Source organism: Oxyura jamaicensis, chromosome 2 (genome assembly GCF_011077185.1).
Source record: "Oxyura jamaicensis isolate SHBP4307 breed ruddy duck chromosome 2, BPBGC_Ojam_1.0, whole genome shotgun sequence".
Classification (NCBI taxonomy): domain Eukaryota; kingdom Metazoa; phylum Chordata; class Aves; order Anseriformes; family Anatidae; genus Oxyura; species Oxyura jamaicensis.
In genome coordinates, this window is record NC_048894.1 from 145204988 (window position 1) to 145225552 (window position 20565).

The 20565-nt window shown below is 35.3% G+C and overlaps 1 protein-coding gene across 2 annotated transcripts in view; it reads right to left on the minus strand.

Moving 5' to 3' along the window:
- TAF2 (TATA-box binding protein associated factor 2) overlaps window positions 1-20565 on the minus strand; it is a 57191-nt gene that overhangs the window by 17185 nt on the left and 19441 nt on the right. For both annotated transcript variants that reach the window (XM_035316931.1, XM_035316932.1), the window contains exons 11-21: window positions 18865-19000; window positions 17174-17328; window positions 15009-15123; window positions 14800-14909; window positions 14099-14164; window positions 12504-12756; window positions 8942-9082; window positions 7507-7617; window positions 5664-5857; window positions 4952-5091; window positions 832-901 (exon numbers count right to left, since the gene is read on the minus strand). In XM_035316931.1, the coding sequence (XP_035172822.1) occupies window positions 832-901; window positions 4952-5091; window positions 5664-5857; window positions 7507-7617; window positions 8942-9082; window positions 12504-12756; window positions 14099-14164; window positions 14800-14909; window positions 15009-15123; window positions 17174-17328; window positions 18865-19000 (1491 nt within the window). The remainder of the gene's footprint in view (window positions 1-831; window positions 902-4951; window positions 5092-5663; window positions 5858-7506; window positions 7618-8941; window positions 9083-12503; window positions 12757-14098; window positions 14165-14799; window positions 14910-15008; window positions 15124-17173; window positions 17329-18864; window positions 19001-20565) is intronic.

Sequence of the window (20565 nt, forward strand, 5' to 3'; positions counted from 1 at the left end):
ATTTCCAGAAGAGGCTTACATATAACACTTTATCCAAAATGTAAACAAACTCCTCTTTAAAGAGACTCAAATGAAATGGTATCTCCTTCCTAGTCTGAAGCTACACCTCCCTTGGTGACTTCTAACTGTACCTACTTTCATTAAAAAGAATGGCAGAAAAAGAAAAAAAAGAGGACAATCTTGCAACTATGAGCTTTTTAAGAAATCAGCTAAAGAGAGAGTAAAAGTAACACTTTTAATCTTTGAAACTCACTGTTGTAATTGTGGTCATAAAAACTAAGTGCGGAAGAAGAAGAATGCTTACAAATCTGGGTGTTCAAATGTGGGTAATGAATGTGCCAAAAAACCTGATCACTCACTGGTAAAAACAAAGTTGAAGCAGGCAATACTAGAAATTACACCGTACTTTCGTATGTTATCCTTTCACCCCATCTACAGTCTAACAATTGCTTTACATTCCTTACTGGCAAAGCATCATAAGCGTCATGTCTCAACCTCTGCCTTTGATGAATATCATAAAATCTTTTTGTGCCATACACAACATGAGACTTGTATACATTATTTGTGATTAGGAAATGATCTCTAACTTCAGACATTTGAGGAGCAGAACATAAAAGATAAAAATAATGGAGATTAAGAAGCAAATATATTAACTTTTGAGATGTGAACTGCTGAAAAACCACAACACATTTCAACTTAGAAGCAACCAGGAGAAAAACACCTGTGTAGAAGTATTAATCAGCTGAACATTTGATCGATTCTAGCAAGTCCAGGCCAAGAATTTACATAATAGTTAGTAAAAACTAACTGGCTCTTTATTTACTTACTAACCTTATGTAGGGTACAGGATCATTCTGAACCATCGTGAGCAGCCATTGTAGTTCTTCATAGCTCCTATCAACTGCAAAGAATAAAAAAACATAAAACTGGTATAAATATACACAAACTGGAAAGGTTGATCAAGATGAACACAGCTTCCTCAATTAGCACATGAAGAGCTTGAATCACTGCAAATGAAGAGGAATTTCATTAATTATGGTGCAAATTCAAAACATAAGGAAGTTTACATTATCTTATTTTACACAGAAACAAAACAGAAACATGCACATAATACCTTCATGCCTGAGTTGTTCAGTAACTACTAATACGATTATGAGCACAGAACTTGCTCATGAGCACTGATTACAAAAGTCACTGAGAAAATTACCTTTTTCACTTTAGGAAGCACACAGTATCAGCACATCCAAATATCCCTCCAAGAATCTACATTGTATTTTCCATAGGGAATCGAGAATAGACAGTTCTTATAGACATGAATGAGTGACAGACTAATAACTATAAATCAGAAAGAGGAAGACCAGTGGGCTTACACAACACTGTAAGCATACTCATCTCAGTAGCCTTCCTTATTTTTAAAGTCAGTATACTTCGTAATTAAAATATATTCTGAATCTTATCAGCACATGTTTCTAGAAAATGCTACCTGACACAAAGACAAAATCATCTCATTAGCTGAAAGTTTAAATAGTCTATTTTGTTGAACACAGGTTTTTGCAGGCAGCTTGCAAATTAGCTCTGCACTTCCTGCAATCCAGCCACATCAGAACTGGTTCCACTGGTGAGGCACTGCACCAGGCTGACATCCTCTGCCTTAAAGGGGTTCACTAGCTCACCTTCTGCCCCATTCAGACCACAGCTACACAGCGTGGGTCAATTCGGAATGATGCCAGAGCAAATTTGTACCTGCACAGACCAGTACAATCACAGATTTGCCTTAAAAATCTGAGAAATCTTTAAAAAGCTCGGCCTAGGACATGCTTTCAAGGGATCAGTGACTGCCTATGCTCTGTGCACAGCACCTTTCCTGACAGCTACCTTGCTTGAGATAGAAGGCAGAACAGTGCATAAAGAAGTTGTTTTGCATGGAAGAAAAATAAGATTATTCTTATGCTGCATAGTTATACATGTGCAAACAAATTAAATCACAATAGTAAGCAAGCTGAAATAATTTTAGCTGCTGACAAAATTGGTTTTAAAATGGTTTGTGATTAGAGAATGAGCAAATTAGGAGATGAATCCTTTAGGCTGATAGTACTGGATAACAGAACCAAGAAACACTGTAATTTTTTGTTTAAATAAAGTCTTTTTTTCCTTTCCTATTCTTATTTGAAATAAAGTAATTATTCCCTGCCATTTACCTGGTAAAGCAGGCCTGCTGGACTTCCAAAGCTTTGCTACTAATGCTTTTAACCGTCTCTTTGAATTTATATAGCAACATGACATTTTGGGGAACAATGACAAATTAAACCTGACCTTTAGCAGAATAGATCTTACTAGCCTGAAGAATGATGCGTAGATCTTCATACTTCTGCTAGCCATAAAAGCAAGTGATTTTTTTCTAAAGTAAAAATCCTCTTGACATTTTCTCAAATTACAAGAGATTGTATGTCAGCTCTCAGTTACAGCAGAGCATCTCTAAGACTGTAAATTTTCATTCATGCAATTAGGTAATCAGGGAAACTTATTTACAACAGTTTGTTCTTACCTCTTCAAATATGCAACTGCTTTGTTGTCTATCTAGCAGGCATAACTACCAAAAGCTACCTTTTTAAAAGTTAATAATTCCTGTTCACTTCAAGCCAGTTTAGATCAACTGTCCAAGTCCTTACATGCTGCCTCAAGCATTTTACAGAGTTACGGTGTCTCAAAAAAAAGCCTGCTATTAACAGCAAAGAAAACAACTTATTTAGTTCCATAGTGAAATGATTTCTTTAAAAGTAACTTTAAAAAAGGCAGCACTATTCCTGCCCTGAGAGTTGATAGAAAAACATGGGAGTTCCACACTGCCCCAGAAAACACAGACTTTCCTTTTTATGGAAATAACAAAAATCAGTCAGCTTCCTTTACAAGAACTGTTAAAAAGCCAGCTTTGGCACAAGCAACAGGCATTTGATAGTTGCTGTTTTACATCCAATATGAACTGGAATCCAGGTAGCTGGGAACAACGAGAATCAGACCTCTTGGCAACAGATCACCAATCATTTCTTCTTCCAAAGCCAGAGACTTAGGGCCCTGCAAGACAAGCACTTCTAACTTCTATATGGTTAGCTGAAGTTAGTACACTGAGCTTTCAGATTTACCCCTACACCATAAGCCACCAGTCTTACAGCAGGAACAGAAGCTAGTGTGTTAAGTGCTGGAAGGTTATATTTGAGAAGTGACACTGATGGCTAAATAACATGGGAGGCTGTGTTGTGAGTTGTATTGACTTTAAAGCAGATACATATTTGTCTCTGATACCCCCTTGTCAGAGAAAAAGCTGTTAGCAAGGCAGTTGGGTACAGTAATACTCTATCCCATTATTTCCAGACCTGACAGTCAGCTCAATCATCATATAGATGTGCCTCACTGATTTCTTCAGGTAATCTTTCTTTTACTTTTTACCACTCAAGTTTTCCCTTCCTGTCTCTATAGAGCATTTTGAGCAACATACCCTACCTTGCTTACACAGCAACTCAGGTCTTTTTAAAAGATGTAATATATTACTTTGCATTACTAGCACTGTCTTACCCAAATCAACCATTAAATATAAACACCCATAAAAGGCCAAGAATTTAATGAGAAAACATTATTTCCATCAGTTTGTCTTTCCAAAGGGTGGGATGAATTATTGAGATTATCCTAAAGGAAGCAGGCTGATGAGTAAGCTTTCCATTCTCCAGCAAATCTTTCCACTAACACTCTATGAAGGGAGGAAAACAAAGTAAGCACCAGAACAGAAAGAGATATGCCCAGTATCAGCAGAGTTATGAATTCTAACTGGGTATCACTCACAGGGTTACAAAACGGTACATTTGCAGTGGGTTATGGATCCAGAATGCCCAGGGAATTACAAGAAAGAGGACTGAGCCCGAGGGCGATGCCTTGAAGTTACTTGTTTTGATTTCAATGTGTAAGGATAGGCTTGAATTCTCTCAGATACGTTCACTCAAATTGCCTTAAAACCTCCCGTTACGCACCTTGCTTGGACACAATGACAGCAGGAAGATACAAGTAAAGCTCCTTATAAGAAGTGAAAACAACAACTCATGCAGAAAGCAAGAGAGACACTACTACACTCAAAATGAAAACATGAAATTTGAGGAGGAATAATTAGAAATCTAGAATCTGCAAGTTTCTCAAAGAGAAGGAATTAAAGGATTCCGCTACTTTGATAGGAATAACTCTTGAAACACAAGAACTGTCACAAATCTGTTGAACAGAGACTAATTCAAGTAAATGAATAGGTTATCTAGAAACATATTGATTTCATAAATGCAAATCATTAGTTTCCAATTCTCTCTAGAAAATCTGTCAGGATTGAATTTCAACTTTAAATCTCGTTTAAGAAAGCTACCCTGTGTTTTTTCTTCCAAGGACCTGCAGCAGTCAGCTAAGATAACGTTAAGAAATAGAAATCTCACAAACGCAGGTTGTGTATAAGGAATAGCGTAGTAGAATCAACCAATAATCATTAAAATCAACTAAGTTTGCAAAACTTATAGCTATAAGATGCATGAAAAAGGCAAAACAAAGTAAAAAGACAAATCAAAAGCAAGAGCTTTGACTAGCAATTATGGCTAAACTCACTGAATCGAAATCACTGAAAATGAGGTGTTAAAAGAAATCACCAGCACCCCTTATCACTACTCATCATGCTGTCTACTCATTATTTCAAAGCTCCAGATGTCTGATTCAGTTTACAGAACACTGAGAAACAATGCTCACATCTTCGTAAAACTTGCATTCTCTGGGACAAAACATTAATAGCAATCTCAGCTTCTCTTATCAACACGTCACCACACAAGCTCTTCTGGTGGACAATACTTCAATATAATATTAACAAGGTAATTATTTCACTTTTCTACTATATCAGAAGTGTTACAAAGGGACAAAACACATGCAGAAGTACCTTTTGTGTAGTCAACAACAGCCTCCAACGCTGCTATTCGGACATCCACAAAGTGCCCATATTCTGCATATGACTTGAAGAGAGCAGGATCGCTTGGGACATGACCATTCTTCTGAAGCACCCGGATAGCTTTTAAGCAGCTAGATGCGGTAAAAAGAAATTTATATTAGGCTTCCAAAACGCCAGCCACAAAGTACACAGTTATCTCCTTCAGAATCAAGTAGTCTTGTCATTTTTCTAGAATTAAATTAACCTAATTAACATATTACAATTCTTTTCATCGTATTAACACACAGCTCTCATTAATTCTGAATTAGGCAAAACACTGAAAAAATAGCTGCTGTGCCAAATTCAGTTTGATTTAAGTAGAACTGCACTCATTTGCACAGAAAACAGTTTAGATTAGTGTTGTGTACTCTACAGAAATTGTTACAACACTACCTTTAGTGAAGCTTTCATAAATGTTCTTGTTAAAGAAGCATGATCAACTTATGCCTGCTATAAACAGTCTGCATTGAGAGAGATTAATGTTGAAAAATGGAACAAGACACATCTGCACTATCAACATTTGGAACTTAGAAGGCGTTTGCCATGTGAGACTGCCAAGACTAAAGGAGGTAAGCTAAAATCTCAGTAACTACAGAACTATAAACAAAAAAGTAGTGTTAATGTGTCTGCTCTTTTCGTATGTACAACAATTATTAAATCACACCTGACTGTAATGGTATGTCTGTAGCTGGGAAGAAGCTTCTCCATATTTAGGAAACGTGTAATTTCCTCAAGAATAAGTCGAACGTCAGGATTTAAGTTATCCAGTGTTCGGACTTCATTGTTCACACTGACTGCAGGAGTTACAGAGTTGGCCAGGGCATCAATCAGTTCAGCACGGTAGTAGTTATCTGAAAACTAGACAAAAACAGCATTTAAAACAAGCAACATAACAATATATATCCTTAAATGGCAAGTAATGTTGAAGCACTTGTACAGATAAGATCTTAAAACAGAAACAATATGACAAACTGTAAGAAAGCAAAACAGTTGAATATACTTGTTCTTAATATAGATTTGAATGTTTGAGCAAGCAGATATTCTATCAGCCATTAATCTTCACTCTAAAATAAGAGCCTATCAATAGTAATACATTGGTATCTAAAAAGAAAAAAATCAGGTAGTGAAAATTTTCTAGATTTGGAAAATAAGAGCCATTATTTCCAAGCATGAGCCCTAAGACTACCTGTATCTTTCTACATTCAGCTGCAAGGTTACCAAAGTTAATGGGTGCTTTACTCCTCTGAAAAATCAGAGGTTTCATCTAGATAGCCACTTCAAGTGCTTCTCAGGTAAAGTAATGCCTCTCTGCTGTTCAGTAAGGAAATTCTTGCTTCTGCATTTGCTCCCTTTTCCTGGGCAGTTTCACCCCTTCCCTTGTGTTAACTGTGGTACTTATTGGTTATGTCAGATTAGTGCACAGCAAAAAGTATAGAAATACAACTATAAAGGCAGAAAAAAGTACTGGGTTGCATATTAGTTAATTCATCCAAACAAAGCCAAGGAGTGTTAGATCCTGCAGAAGGTATCAAATACATGTTTGCAAGTGACATGTGGAAAAGCAAAATGGGATCTCTCAGTGGAGAGATGGCAGTACAACTCAGCACATCCTGCGACTACTGGTACATGCATTCAAATCTCTTTACCACTCCCCATCTTCTATCCTCCTCTTATTTCAATACTCTTCAACAAGTGTCTTTTTAACAGTGTTTCTATACGCTAGCAAAAGAGGTTTAAGAGACCTCAGATTTGTTCCACTAAGCTTTGAGCATTTAATTTGGAAGAGTATGTTAGGATCCTAGCAGCTGTGGACTTCTAAAGCTAGGGAAGTGGAATCTTGCATCATCCCAGGATCTTAAAGGTTCCATAACCATCCTTCAGAGGTGCTCCGTCTGGGAAAAAAAACTTCAAATGACTCTTCCAACTCAGGTGCTTCAGTTTAGTGATGAAACAACGTTACATTTGGTTTCAGCTGTTATTTGACTACAGGAAGACCATTCAGTTCTGTAAGCCAGAGCTGTTATTCAGAACCCAGAATCCCATATATCATAAAAAACAAAACAAAAAACACACACACAAGAAAAAAAAAAAAGATTATTTCCTTGGTCTTTCAGACAATCGTCTCAAATTGGAAACAAGTGCGTAACTTTGCATGCTACATTTATTCAGAAAATGTTAACCTTCATGCACATTCTCTCAAAAAACAGGTCTTTTGAATGAAAAAACAAATCAAGAAAAGCATGTGCGCAAATGAAGACAGGCTCGTCCGTTTTAAGTTAACAAGCACAGTGCTTCCTCCAAGAGAAATATCCAATAAATGTCACCACAAATGTCAGCTAGAGAATCTTCTGTAACTCTTACTGTTTAGTTTAACATATCAGCTTTTATCAACTCTCCTTGCTAGGTATTTACATTAGTGGCATAATACATCACATAGCATATTAACTTTAAGACTTTTTTCAACAAAAAAGAGAGATTAAAGAGATTAAAATAAACACATTCTTTACCTTATTCTTTCTGTTATCGTTATACTTGATCAAATCCAAAATAAACATTAAAACCTCCTTAGGACAGAGGTTGTGAACATCTCTCAGAAGGGCCATGGCAACAGGCATAGTCTGTGTAATAAAATTAACATCATTCTTACATTAATGAAATGGCAGTTATGCCCTGAAAAGAGCTACACCCTTAAAATAAACAATTACTTTTGCAATACCAAACCTCTAAAAAGTTTTATTTAAATGCATTTTGAAAAAGATACAATATGCTGCACAATCTTCAGATCAAAACCAATGCAATTATTGCTTGATAATCGGTTACAGCAGACAGAAAAAGCTGTATATGCAAGAAATGACTCAGTTCAAGGCACTATCTAAAAGGTAAGAATTGGAAAACAGTGAAGCAAAGAAAATGATGTTGGAATTCATTCTGAGACTGCCACCTCATTTGGGTGCTTACATGTGAACCTGTTGTCTAAGCTTCCATTACCATGAAGCTTCCATTACCATACACCCAATACAGTCAGTGGAGCCTAAAGAATTATTAGCCAGATAGATGCTAATCTCACTAGCTCATTCTAAAAGAAATATCTAAGTAGTTCTCTAGGCTCAACTCACACAGATTCAGGAATCCTACCCATGAAGTATAAATCTGGGACATGGGATTAAACACCTTTGGGAGAAAAGTCTAAGATTTAGTGGGAAAGAATAAACAATGAGAGAAAGAGCAGAACACAGAAGACAATGAGTGACAAAGGATGCTGCAGTTTTGGACAGAGAAATAAAATTTAGGTTTTCTCCATAATCAGAAATATGAGATCTGTAACTCAATCATCCAATAATTATGAAGTAAACCTTGAGAGAAAACCCAGGTCATTTATTTTAACTGTTATTCACTGTACAACTAACAACTATAGGTCCCAGTGAAAAAAAAAACACCAAAGCAAACTGCAGCAATACCTGATGTTGACAATTAATGGAAAGGAGGGGTCAAGAAGGATTATATAGTGCCTTCAACTGAAAGGCCAACCAATTTAAGATAAGGTGTATGAGAATTTATTTGTAGTATGAAATTAATGCCAGTAACGAAGACAGACAATGAATTCACCTAAAAATGATTAGCTTTGTTATTGTGCAATAGATTGTATGCAAGAACGGGCTCACAAATATTTACAACTAATTATATTATACGTACTCCATTCTCCTGAAGGAATTGTTAACGTAACTTCAGCTACTCAGAAGAAAGTTGCTAGAGTTTTGTTAAGTGTTTTTTGACAAAGATGAAACAAACAGATACCAAATAAGAAAGAACTACTTATTCGGGGTTTTTAATGACTGGGTAAAATGGGACTGTGCTATTCATATTCTTGCACTTGTCATCTGTAGGAACATTTCTGTGTTTTGACATTTAATTTAAAAAGTTCATCGGAAAAATAAATTCTACCTTTTGCAGGAAGTAGCTTTGAAAGTTCATGAAGTTGTTGGTCTTCACAATGTTTGGACAAGTCTTACAGCAAAACATTCGGGTAAAGAGCGACTTCATGGCTGGTGGTCCTGTCCACGTACTTACCATGGAATTTGCAATCTATATAATTAGGAGAAAAGGCAAGTCACATTAACATCACCACTGTAAGTTCAGGTAGGCTGTACAGACATATGAATTTCCCATAATAAAAAAGAATAATTGCCAAAAATATACTGCCCTATACTTCAAATATATACATATTTTTAACAACGTATTACATCAGCTAAGTTTTCCCTGCCATCCCCAATACATCTTGTCTACATTAAAGGTAAGTTTTCATAAAATTGTTTCACTTGGAAGATGTCAGCAACTAATTACCTTTCCATGATAAGCTTCTGTTCTTAATAATTTTCTCTTTTATACTTTAGGCAAATAGTCTGTGTTTATTAAGCCAAGTTTTCTGACTCTACAGAAGCCAGTGATGGAAGAGGTTTTTACAATACCAACTTCCCAAATTTACCCTGCCAGTAACCTCAGCCTAGACTTTAACTAGGTCTCAACCACCCTAAGACTAAAAGACCACCCCTAAAGCGAAAGGCAAGTCAGCTATCTCTCAGCTTTAATCTTCATAGAATGAAGAACAGAATATTCCTCAAATAACCTTAATTCACAACAAGACTGCAGGGTGACAAGTTTATTGCTATGATCTGTTGTGGTGTAAGGAAGCAAGGTTCTACAAAGACAAAACTGTCCTTCTGCCTTTGCAGCACCCTGGGGATTCTATATATTTGTTGTATGGAACAATGCAAGTGTGCAGAGAAGAATATCTGTTTATTAACAAGTGGAGCCAACACGCCCTAAAATTTAGGATTTTCCAGTGTTACAGACCTTCCACAAACTAAGGAAAATACCATTTTCACACAAATGAAAATGAATGTGATTATCTCCTTCTAAATTAGCTTACCTTATTCCAAAGACTATTACATATGAAGTAAGAGAAAGAAAAGCTAGAGGCTACTTAAAGATGGGGAGCAATTAATTTCACCATCTCTTTTATGTAAGCTGTGGGCTTTATTATTGAAAGACATTTTCCTTTTAAGTCAGCCTTCAAAGGAAAGTTAAAGGGAGAAAATAGTGCAGTCAGACTAGACTTTTGCAGTAACATTAATCTCATAGCTATAGATGCAGGTATAGCTTTTTGCGTAACATAAATAAGTTTTCCTACAAAGGAAGTTTAATCCTAACGGCTACTTAGAAACCATGATGAAGAACTTAGAATAGAAAATGTGAAATTTATGTAGCAGTGTAAGAAAACAGAATCCAGAACATTACAAAAGACTACTGCATTTACAAGATACTCACAATTGGCGTGCAAGTTTTAATTTTTTTTTTCATATTAAAGATTTCATTTTGTGAATTCTATAGATGAAGAATGGTATTTTCAAGTTAAATTAAAAGTAGTAAAATCATCTTTTCAGTATTTTTTGGTCTTGTAATGTGGTCTGACTCATGTAAATTTCTCTTTAAATACTGAATCTAAGATTTCTATTTATTCTACTGACACATTACACAGTCTCAATTAAACATAGTTGCAAATTCTCCTTACCATAAGGCAGGAAGCCTGTCTTGCATAAATTTTACTTAAAAAGGTGTGCTCTATTTCTGCATCTAGGAATTCAGTATATAGTAATATCTGGCAACTTATTGGACCTAAGATGTAACTATAAAGCATAGCTATAAAACTCCTCATTGGTTTGAGGTTTTTTTCTTCTTATGGTGAAGGGTTTTTTGTTGTTGTTTGTTTGTTTTTTAAACCTTACAGAACATCACTGGCACTGCAGTAGACCTGAACCTATACATTGAAAATCAGCCTGTCTGCTCCCAGGACTTAGCATCATAATATTATTTTCTCCTTTCTCTGTAGGGTCATTTGCCATGAACTTCTCAGTGGTCTATGTGTGCATTTGCACATGCACACGTGAATCTATTCAGTAATGAGGATTTAATGTTTTACCTGGATACTTGACTGAGGTGCTGTTTTTACAAGTCATATATTAGAAAATGCAATTATAAAACTGAATTCATTACACTATCACTTTTTCTGTATCCATGTAAGTACACCAAGAACTTTTCACCTAAATAACCACTATCCAGCCAGAAGTTGCAAATTAACACAAAATAACCCTCCCACTAACAAAACATGGAGGACTTGACTTTTTCCAATAAAGACTACAAATCTTGAATATTTACAAGCTGTGAAAATTAAACTGAGTTAATAGGAAGTGATTCTTACTAACAGCCCGATGTTGGAACCACTAATAGAATATATTACACTTTCCTCCTAGGTAGCATGGGTAAACATATCTACATCAGTGTCCTTCCATGCCCCTTCACCTTGATTTAATAACACAAATTTACTTTTCACATAGATTTATAATTATTTTCTGTGAGTCAACCATCTTATCTCTAGATCTCAGATTTTTTTTAATACAATTTCATACAAATACAACTAAAAAAAACTAATTATGGTTATCTACAACCCAACTGCCTGTGAATTCAAAGAAAGAAAAAAAAAAATTACATTTCAACACTGTTAACAACTGCTCTTTTAACATTCACCTGTGGAAGCCACCTTTACTTTTAAATATTCCAAATAAATTCATCACAAAATACACATATTTTAAGTCAGGTAGTGGCAGTACTGCTCCTAGCACATACACTGGCAGCATTATATCAGTGTTTCATAATACTAAAACACACCATCACAAGCACTTCTTGTATTTTGATTTTTAAAATATGCCCAAATGGTGTATTTCTCTACAGGTACTGAATTACTCTTAACAAGTACCCAGCAGAGAGGAAGCTATATACCAATAATCCAACCTCTACAAACTGTCAGTAACATGCCTTTATGTAAAGTATGTCAGTAACATGCCTTTTCAAAATGTCTTACTCTTTTGTGTTTCCATCCAGTTGTTTTACCTGGATCTCTACCTTTAATTATTAATGTTAATTTTGTGTCTAAACAAACAAACAAAAGCCCTCTTTTTTATGGCAACGACCTGGCTTTTGAATATTTAATTGCAGACCAACACTATTTACTTTGTGCCCCTGTTCAACTTGAAACAATATACAGCAGTAATCTGAGTTCACATTAGACAGATAAACGAATTTTGAAACTTCAAATTTCTCAGAGAAGCCAAGGAACTTCCCAGTAAAATAAAAAAATGAATTTTGGCTCTGAAAAAAATGAACAAAAGTCTTTTATTTCTGCCACTTAATGAAATCTGGAAAAATCCCTTGTGGTTTTCATGTCTGACATCTCAATTTTGACAATTATGAAAGCCTTCTGCAGTCTCCATTTACAGACTAAAATAATACAGCTTTCCTTTCAAATCAGTCAAGTTAAAAATACTTGGCAAACCCTTTTAAGAGGCTAAATATCAAGCCAATTTAAGAACTGCGGTGAGTTTTGACCCATTTTCAAATGTTTACAATGTCTAGCACATTTCTTTCCTTATTCCCATCCACACAACCTCACCTTTGCGAGGCAGAAGCAGGCCAGCATTCTCACTCGGTAGAAGCACTGTTCCTGTTCTAGTATATCAGTGAGTGCAAGCCGTGATGCTGGCGTGGGGAACTTTTCCAGTGCCAGAATGGCTTCTTCTTGTGCAACCACATCTCGCTCATATCGAAGCTGATACTGCCACATGAAATCAGACTGTTCAAATTCTACCTTCCTCAGTACTGACATATCAGGGTCTATTCTTATCCAGAGCAAAGGGGAATCAGCACTAAGACAGACATGAGAAACATTAATAGTTTACAGCATTTCAAGACTCTAGAAATCAAAAAGAAGTTCTGACTTGTTATGAGTTATGTTTGAAGTATTTAGAGTCCAAGAACCGTACATGAATTTAAGTTAGAAGGGACTTCTGAAAGTCACCTGATCCAGCCTCCTGCTCCTAGGATGGCAACTCTATAGCCTTCCAGGGCAATCCGCCCAAGACTTAAATACATCAGTGAATGCAGTACTTTCACTATTTTTAAACAGATGTGAGTTCATGGTAAACTACTGTATAATATCAGTATACGTAAATCATCTTCCTCAGGTACCATAACTGTCATGGCTGAGCAGCACACTTTATCACCTTCTACACTTGAAGACTACCAGAAAAAAAATCAAAGAAAATCCCATGGTAACCACCTAAAGCTTTATGTGCTGGCTTTCGTCAATAGATGTGAAAATACTTTACAAACACAAACATGCTATTGTGTTGAAAGCTGACAAGGGTAACCATGCAATTGCACAGAACTGTCAGGCCAATCATAAAGGTAAAGTATCAACAGGCAGGATTAAAAGTTTTAGTCCTGAAGATGAAAATATTCAATTATATTCTACCCAAAGAAGTGCTTTATACTTAGTATTCAGAAAGCACCATTACTGCATGAGTCATTTGTGGGAACAGCAAGCACAAATACGAGATAGATGCTAAATGCTCCTAAAAAAAATAATAATCTACAAATCATTTATTCATGTCTGTTAATATAGAAATTATAATAGTGACTTGCTTAATGATTATATCCCCTCTATAAAATTATTTCTGGCCATTTTTAGATAAGGTTTAATTTACTAGTAATCTCCAATGCTTTAAAGAAGACAAGCAAACTATCCTTCTACAATGAGACACCATTTAGTTTTCAAGAAAAGATAATTTACTTTCATCAGCAAGCAAAGTACCAACACCTATGAACACCTTTCTGAGAGCAACACCAGCTCCAGCTCAGGGACGGTAAAATGAGTATTTACTCTGAGCAAGAGTTTGCTTCCACAGGGCTTAACAGTTCCATTTGAAATTAACGTCCTGTCCACCCCCAGTATATTCTGTTCAGTATGACGTATTTCAACATTCATTTGTAATCTAGAAGAATTCTTTTTAAATTAACCATAGGTTTCAAGAACTTCTTTATCTTAGTGCTAAGTTAAATAGTCTTCATCAAGGTTCAACAAAAAATTTGTCTTGAAATCTGCCAGTCGTATAATGAAGTCCAGCTTTACTATCAAATTCTTAAAAAAACATGCTTCAAATAAAGGTCATGGTCCAGTGTCACACTGAGAAACTTCAACCAACTTACTCCATAGCAGAAAGGTCCATGTCCACCTCTTCTCCATTCATTAGTGGAATCTTTTTTTTCTTATTTCTGTTAAAAAAAAAAAAAAGAAAAAAGAAAAAAAGAAAATAAAGGTAAGTATTTCAAAAATCATCCTGCTAGCTAAGATATGTTTAAAAACAGAGAGAAAGTTTGCTAAAGTAATTTACCAAACCAAAAACCAATGCTCACCCAGGAAAAAAAAATTAAAAAAAAAATCAAAGTTGAGCTGTGCTTAGTTTTATTCAGAAAAGAAACCACTGGGGACTCTTACAGAAAACAAAAACTATGTATGTGCTTCATTCATATACACTCACTTGAGATCTTCTCTTGCCTTTCTTTAGTCTTCCCCCTTGGTGAGAAAACTCAATCAAAGCCTTTATGAAAAATCTGATGAAGCTGGAGCCTTCATTCAACTTGTTCTCCTATACAAACTTCTCTATAAAACTTTATACAAAATTTAAGGCCTTTATTCAGAACTGCATATAAGATGTAAGGTTTCTTGCTGTTCACAAACAGTAGTAAATTCTGTTTTCTCCCCTTATATCACAGGTAAATCTTATTCAATGAGATCAACAAGACGTAGTTATAAAATTTAAAAAGCATGTATTTATTATTAATGCCCTACACATTTTCATGTATCCACAGTAAAAAATGCTTGCAGTTTATATATTTTTAAGTCTTACCTTCTGCTTTTAGAATGACAAGGTATGTCATGCTTAAGACTATTTTCTTCAATCTGCAACGTATGGTTAAAGGATCCATCAAGTTCTTGCACTGTTACTTTAAGAGGACCCTTAAAGTTTAAAAGATTGTTATTAGCACTAAAAATAATGCTTATTAATGCTCACATCATACTTATATGTATAGGTAAAATATGGAAAATTGACCTTACCACATATTTCTGAGTCCCAGGAGATGTGTAGTCTTGTTTTATTTCCAGTTCCAAAACATTCCGTTTTCTATTAAATGCAAAGCTGCCGTAAAATTTGACCACTCCACTCTGATCTCTAAAAAGCAGTATAGGAATTCTGCGGCACAATGCAGTAACTATAAACAAGCATAACTCTCAAGGTTTTCACTTACTTTTCATACTTCCTTTATGCATTTTTAACTCTAAAATCTCCTATCCCAAGAAAATCAGGAAATGAAAACATGTTCCTTCATAAGCAATTCCAATTATTTCTCTTCTTTAAACAGTTCCTTAATGTACATTTGTGTATACACAGAAAAAAAAATTTGAAGTACAGTGAAAGTTATCTAGGAGAAATAATTCATCATGAAAAACTACGCTGGACCCCCCCACACTCCAATGTCCCTGATGTGCTCTCAGAAAAAGTTACTGAGTAAATCTTTAGTAATTTCAATGTTTTGTTTTAATACACACTTCAGTTAAACAATATCAAGAGGAAAACGTAGCAATCTTCTGCTTTCTACCTGTGCTGCACTTAATTATTTTATTGCAGTTTTTCAGAAGTGGGTCATCGCACACGTTGTTCAGATGGATACAGAATAGTTCACAGGTATATGAAACTACACAATGTGACCAATAAAAAATAATTATCTCACTCCAAATTTTATCACAGGCAATCATTTCAGGTAAATTGTCGTGTGAAGAGCTTCAGCATTCATTATTATTTTGACAGCCATTACTACAGTTTATTTATAATAAAACTACAACACTAGGAAGAAGTATTTGAGGCCAGGGCACGCTCCCAACAAGTGTCTGATGACATATGGCAAAAGCAAGGAAAGAAAACCTATTCTTTAATGGTCTGACATTTAAGGGGAGAGCTGCCAGTTTCAAGCAGGCTTCCTATCACACAAAACTCTTCTCCCCAAATACATGCATTTGGCTAAATAAATACCTCAGACAGACTGCTTCTGTTCATGGTGGTTGCCTTCATAAAGGTCCGTGCCATTGCCATTGGGTAAAACTCAAGGCATTTTAGTGGTTTCTCTGACACAAAGTTGGAACTCAGCAACAACACAGCAATAAGTAAGAAGAGCTAAGATAGTGCTTAGTTAGCAGTAGTAAGATGTCCTCCTAGATGATGCAAACAGAAGCTGAGGGCTTACAAGGTGGAAAATCTAAGACTCACCCAGCTCAGATAGTAATGGTGACGTTTAGACATTGGTAGAGTGTGAATGTGTATAGATAAAATCCCTGTTTTCCTGAAGTGCTTGGCACAGCTAATTATGGAAGCTAGCATAATGGATATGTATACTATATGTACGCTTTTGATGCAGATATAATACTAACCTCTCATATTATTCTATAAAAATAATACACTGATTTTTAGTTAGATACAGCTTCATGAACACGACGCATGGCAAAAGTCAATTCAAACACTCTAAATATAAATATCTACTTTTGCTTTCTGTTATAACAGTCAGGTGTGGCTTTACTACAGTCCTGTACTGTTTTAACCTGCAGTCACTTTAATTAAACCTACCAATTAAACCTGTTAAATGAAGCAAATTTAAGTTTACCCTCACATCAAAACAAGAAACCCTATTTCTTGGTTAATATCACTGAAATTTGAAGCATCAACACTCAAATTTTGAGTTAGACCTGAAGGTCTAACACTAACACAAGCTACCAAACTGTTAAATACTAGTTTATTTTAAGCCATCAATCCGTGCTTTAGGTTACACATTCCATGGTGATTTACTGGAAATGACATCTAAAAATGCACCAGACTATAGCATTTTCCATGTCAGACTTCAGCATATTTCTATGGGCAGTGTCCTCTGGAATTCCTTTAGTGTAATTTGGCCTTGAATTCCACCAGAGTTTTTGTGCTTCCTTCAAAATAAAACTTAAAATCGCAGCAATTCCTTCTGGTAAAGAACACCCAAAAGAGCTAGCATACTCTAAATGACTATAAAAGGACTATGAACCTGTGACTCACATCTATTTCTAATTCAAAGAATAACGTACTTAAATGTTTAAAGCAAAGACACAAAATATCTTTCTTCACATTCCTTTAGTAGTGCCAATTAAAAAACAAATTCATTCTCCATATTAACAATCCAAACCAAGAATGAAAAGGATACACCCACTGCTTTATTAAAGGTTGGATGTCTTTGCCAGAGACATTTGAGATAGATTTCAAAAACCCAGATGTGGAAACCAACATCTGACTCCACATGTGTGACTGGAACTTCTGAGATGAAGCAGTGCTGGCCAGACTCAACAACTTGTTGAAAACCTAAAATGATAAAAAGTTATTACTTTCATTAAGCTCTTCAACATATAAAAGAAGCCTTTCTTTCCTGATTAGTTGCAATTGAACTGTAACTGAAGGCCAATAAAACTCACTCCTTGATAACTGACTTCAAAGTGTCTTTCAAAATAAAAATACTTCAGAAAATTATTTGCTTGTCCATATCAGAAATTGTGATTTGCAGACATGAATGCATCTTTATTTGAGGCAAACTAGCCATGATGCTGAGAAAAGAGATGAACCCCCAGCTTCATCACATTAAGAGCATTTTAACAAAAATAAACTAAAAACGTCATCTTTGCTCATAATTGCTGTAGGTACAACTTAGGCAGCTTTTTCACAAATAGAGATGAATACAAAGTGTACCAAAACGATTTTTGGCAGCCATTTTCTAGTTCTAAGCATCTCTAATGAACTACATTTCAAAAACCAAGCAGTATGAAGTTAGTCGCTGCAGGTGCATCTGGCCTTTATTTACCAATTTATAAAATGCAGAGGTTAGCAGGGTACTTTTAAATCACTTCTTTTCACCTGAGCTTTTTCAAATAACCAACTTTTTAGGCGATAATAATACACCTTTTTTTTTTCTTTTATAACTTAAGCCAACACTTCACATACTTCCTTATCATAGTCTTACACGGAATCCCTTATAAGTCCATAAGCTTTAAATAATTATCTATAGTAAAACAATCACTAAATAAATCCACTTTTTAGAATCAGAAGTCATGATGTTCTCTGTTTACCTTTCTAGCTCTCCCTTTTTTTAAAAAAATGCAAAGAATAATTAAAATTTATTTAAAGAAAGCTTTAAATCTGCCGTATTTTCAACCTGATAACAGCGGCTTGTAAGAAGTCTTAGCACATCCACATATATGTTATCTTTAAAAAAAATCAGGAATCTGATGCTGAAAGGAAGAAGTATCACCTAGTTTCTAGTTTGGTGTTTCTTTATAGCACCCTATCTTTTTAAGGCATGTCACAAAACAACTACAATTCTGCAGGAGTTTAGTATTTCAAAATAAAATGACTATCTTCTATTAAACTGTTTCTTCTAATATAAAGATCTATGCTCTCTCTAGCACTGAAAATGTTATGCAGTGGAAAGAACAGAAGCCAGATTCTCTCTGGCTACATGACTACATTAGCTCATGGTGACACTAGTCACGGCAGCAAAACTACTAGTAAAACAGGTTCTCAGTGTTAATAACGGGTCATTTACTCAAAGCAAAGAAATAGCCTAATATTACAGAGAATATGGCATATATAAAAATATTACTAGTTATGTTTAAGAATAATAGCTAACCTTATCCTAACGCCATGATCAACATTTTATGTTTGTTCCATACAGTTTAAACTACTACTTAAAATATAAATGGAATCCTATGAAAAGCTGATTTGCTCTTTCTTAACTCCATTTTATGAAACTGCAAATTTCTATTTGCAAATAATATAGAGCTGCCTATACTCCACATAAGTAAATATAAAGCTGTCTATATGCCACATAAACATTTAATTACCTACCTGTAACATGAACTCCATGCTGATCCTGTTCTCAATCAGTCTCATAACAAGATGTGCTTTACACTGGAACATAGTGTAATACTCCCAGGACAGCGTATGAGGGTGTTTGATAGAAAAGTGTAAATGTGATGCAGGGCTGAAAAATAATAAAAAAACAACTCTATTTTGCATTTTATGGAATTAAAACTAAATTATAACTTAACAACTAAGATTACAGGCACACCAATGTTAGGATCTCTTCTACTGCTTTAAAGATGTAAATTATGACACTTGAAATGACCACACATGAAAGGTTACTGGGGTGCACGTAGCTGGAATACAGCAAGTACCATATGGAGAATAATGACAGGTAATGCATGCTGCACAGTAACTTCTCAAAAAGACTGGTAGCACTGAAAAACAGAGCAGGGAAATCTATGACTTGAGTTTGGAAATTACTCAAATTATATCCTCCCTGCTCCATTTCCAAGTGTTCAAACAGTTAATATTTTACATTTAAGCAAATAACTTTTGCAATTAAAGAAAGTAGGAGTTTTAAGATTCAAAAAAAACTTTCATGATCAATTCCCCTGACTTAGCACATTTTAGTTAGCAACTTTATGCTTTCAAGAGTTTGGCAAATAGACGCCTTCTAAATTAGCTATTATATCAAGGCAGATTATGCAGAGCATCATGCTACCACTGCCATACTATTTCCGTAACTTCCTGTGGTGCTCCTTCACACATACCCTTAGTGTCTATAAGCAAAATATTTAAAACAGTCTAATTTCATTCTGTATCAGAAGACAGACACTGACACCCTGAAACTTTTCAAAGCAGGACTGATTTCTGGATACCCATAGTGGCTATACAGTAGTAAAGCACCATATGACCTACTTTTGATGGACTATAAAGTTTCACACTTCAGAACATGAATTTTCCAAACTTTAGCCCAGTTTTAAAGTAGAAAAGTAACTTTAATACTGCATCTCCCTAGAAAAATAAGACCTTTTTGCCCTTTTCCAATTATTTGAGGAGATAATTCTGAGTTTATTTTAGTGATGAGCCAAGGCTGTGGAAACAGTATTGTGTTGTGCCTTGGTTGTTTTTTCTTTTAGTTCTTCTTTTCTTCTTCACACCTGAGTTTTTTTTTCCCTCTCATGAACTAATAACAAACACCTTAAAAAAAAAAAAAAAAAAAGGACCCAAACCATGTTGGGCCAACTACTTAAGAAACAGAAATCCGGAGTTATTTTATGCTGGTTGGTGGAGAATGATAAATTAGCCATTGTGCTGTAGCAAAAGCCAGCCACTTAAAACTCCAGGGTTCAAAATGGGATTTTCCTGGGGTTCTCACTTATAGATAACCTAACTGAACCATTTCAAGATGGACAAGGCAAGGGATTTGTCCAAAGACTTTAGAAGACACTGCAAGACAGAATGAAATAATTTGTGAATTGTAACTATCAAAGACAAGATGTGTAATCCTGATCTTTCATGCCAGCTACCTGAGCAAAAGACAGATCTTCCAGAAAGTTCATCGTCCTATTAGAAATATAATTTTGACTAGCCTTTCCACGCACTTGAAAGGCAGCAAGAAACTTTCTAACAACAGAAAAGAACAGTACTTGGTCTCTTGTCTGCAACTCTTCTGAAATCTTAAGAGACAGCAAGGACCAAGATAGCCATAACACCTTAGCTTTCTTTTCCCATTCTTTTATT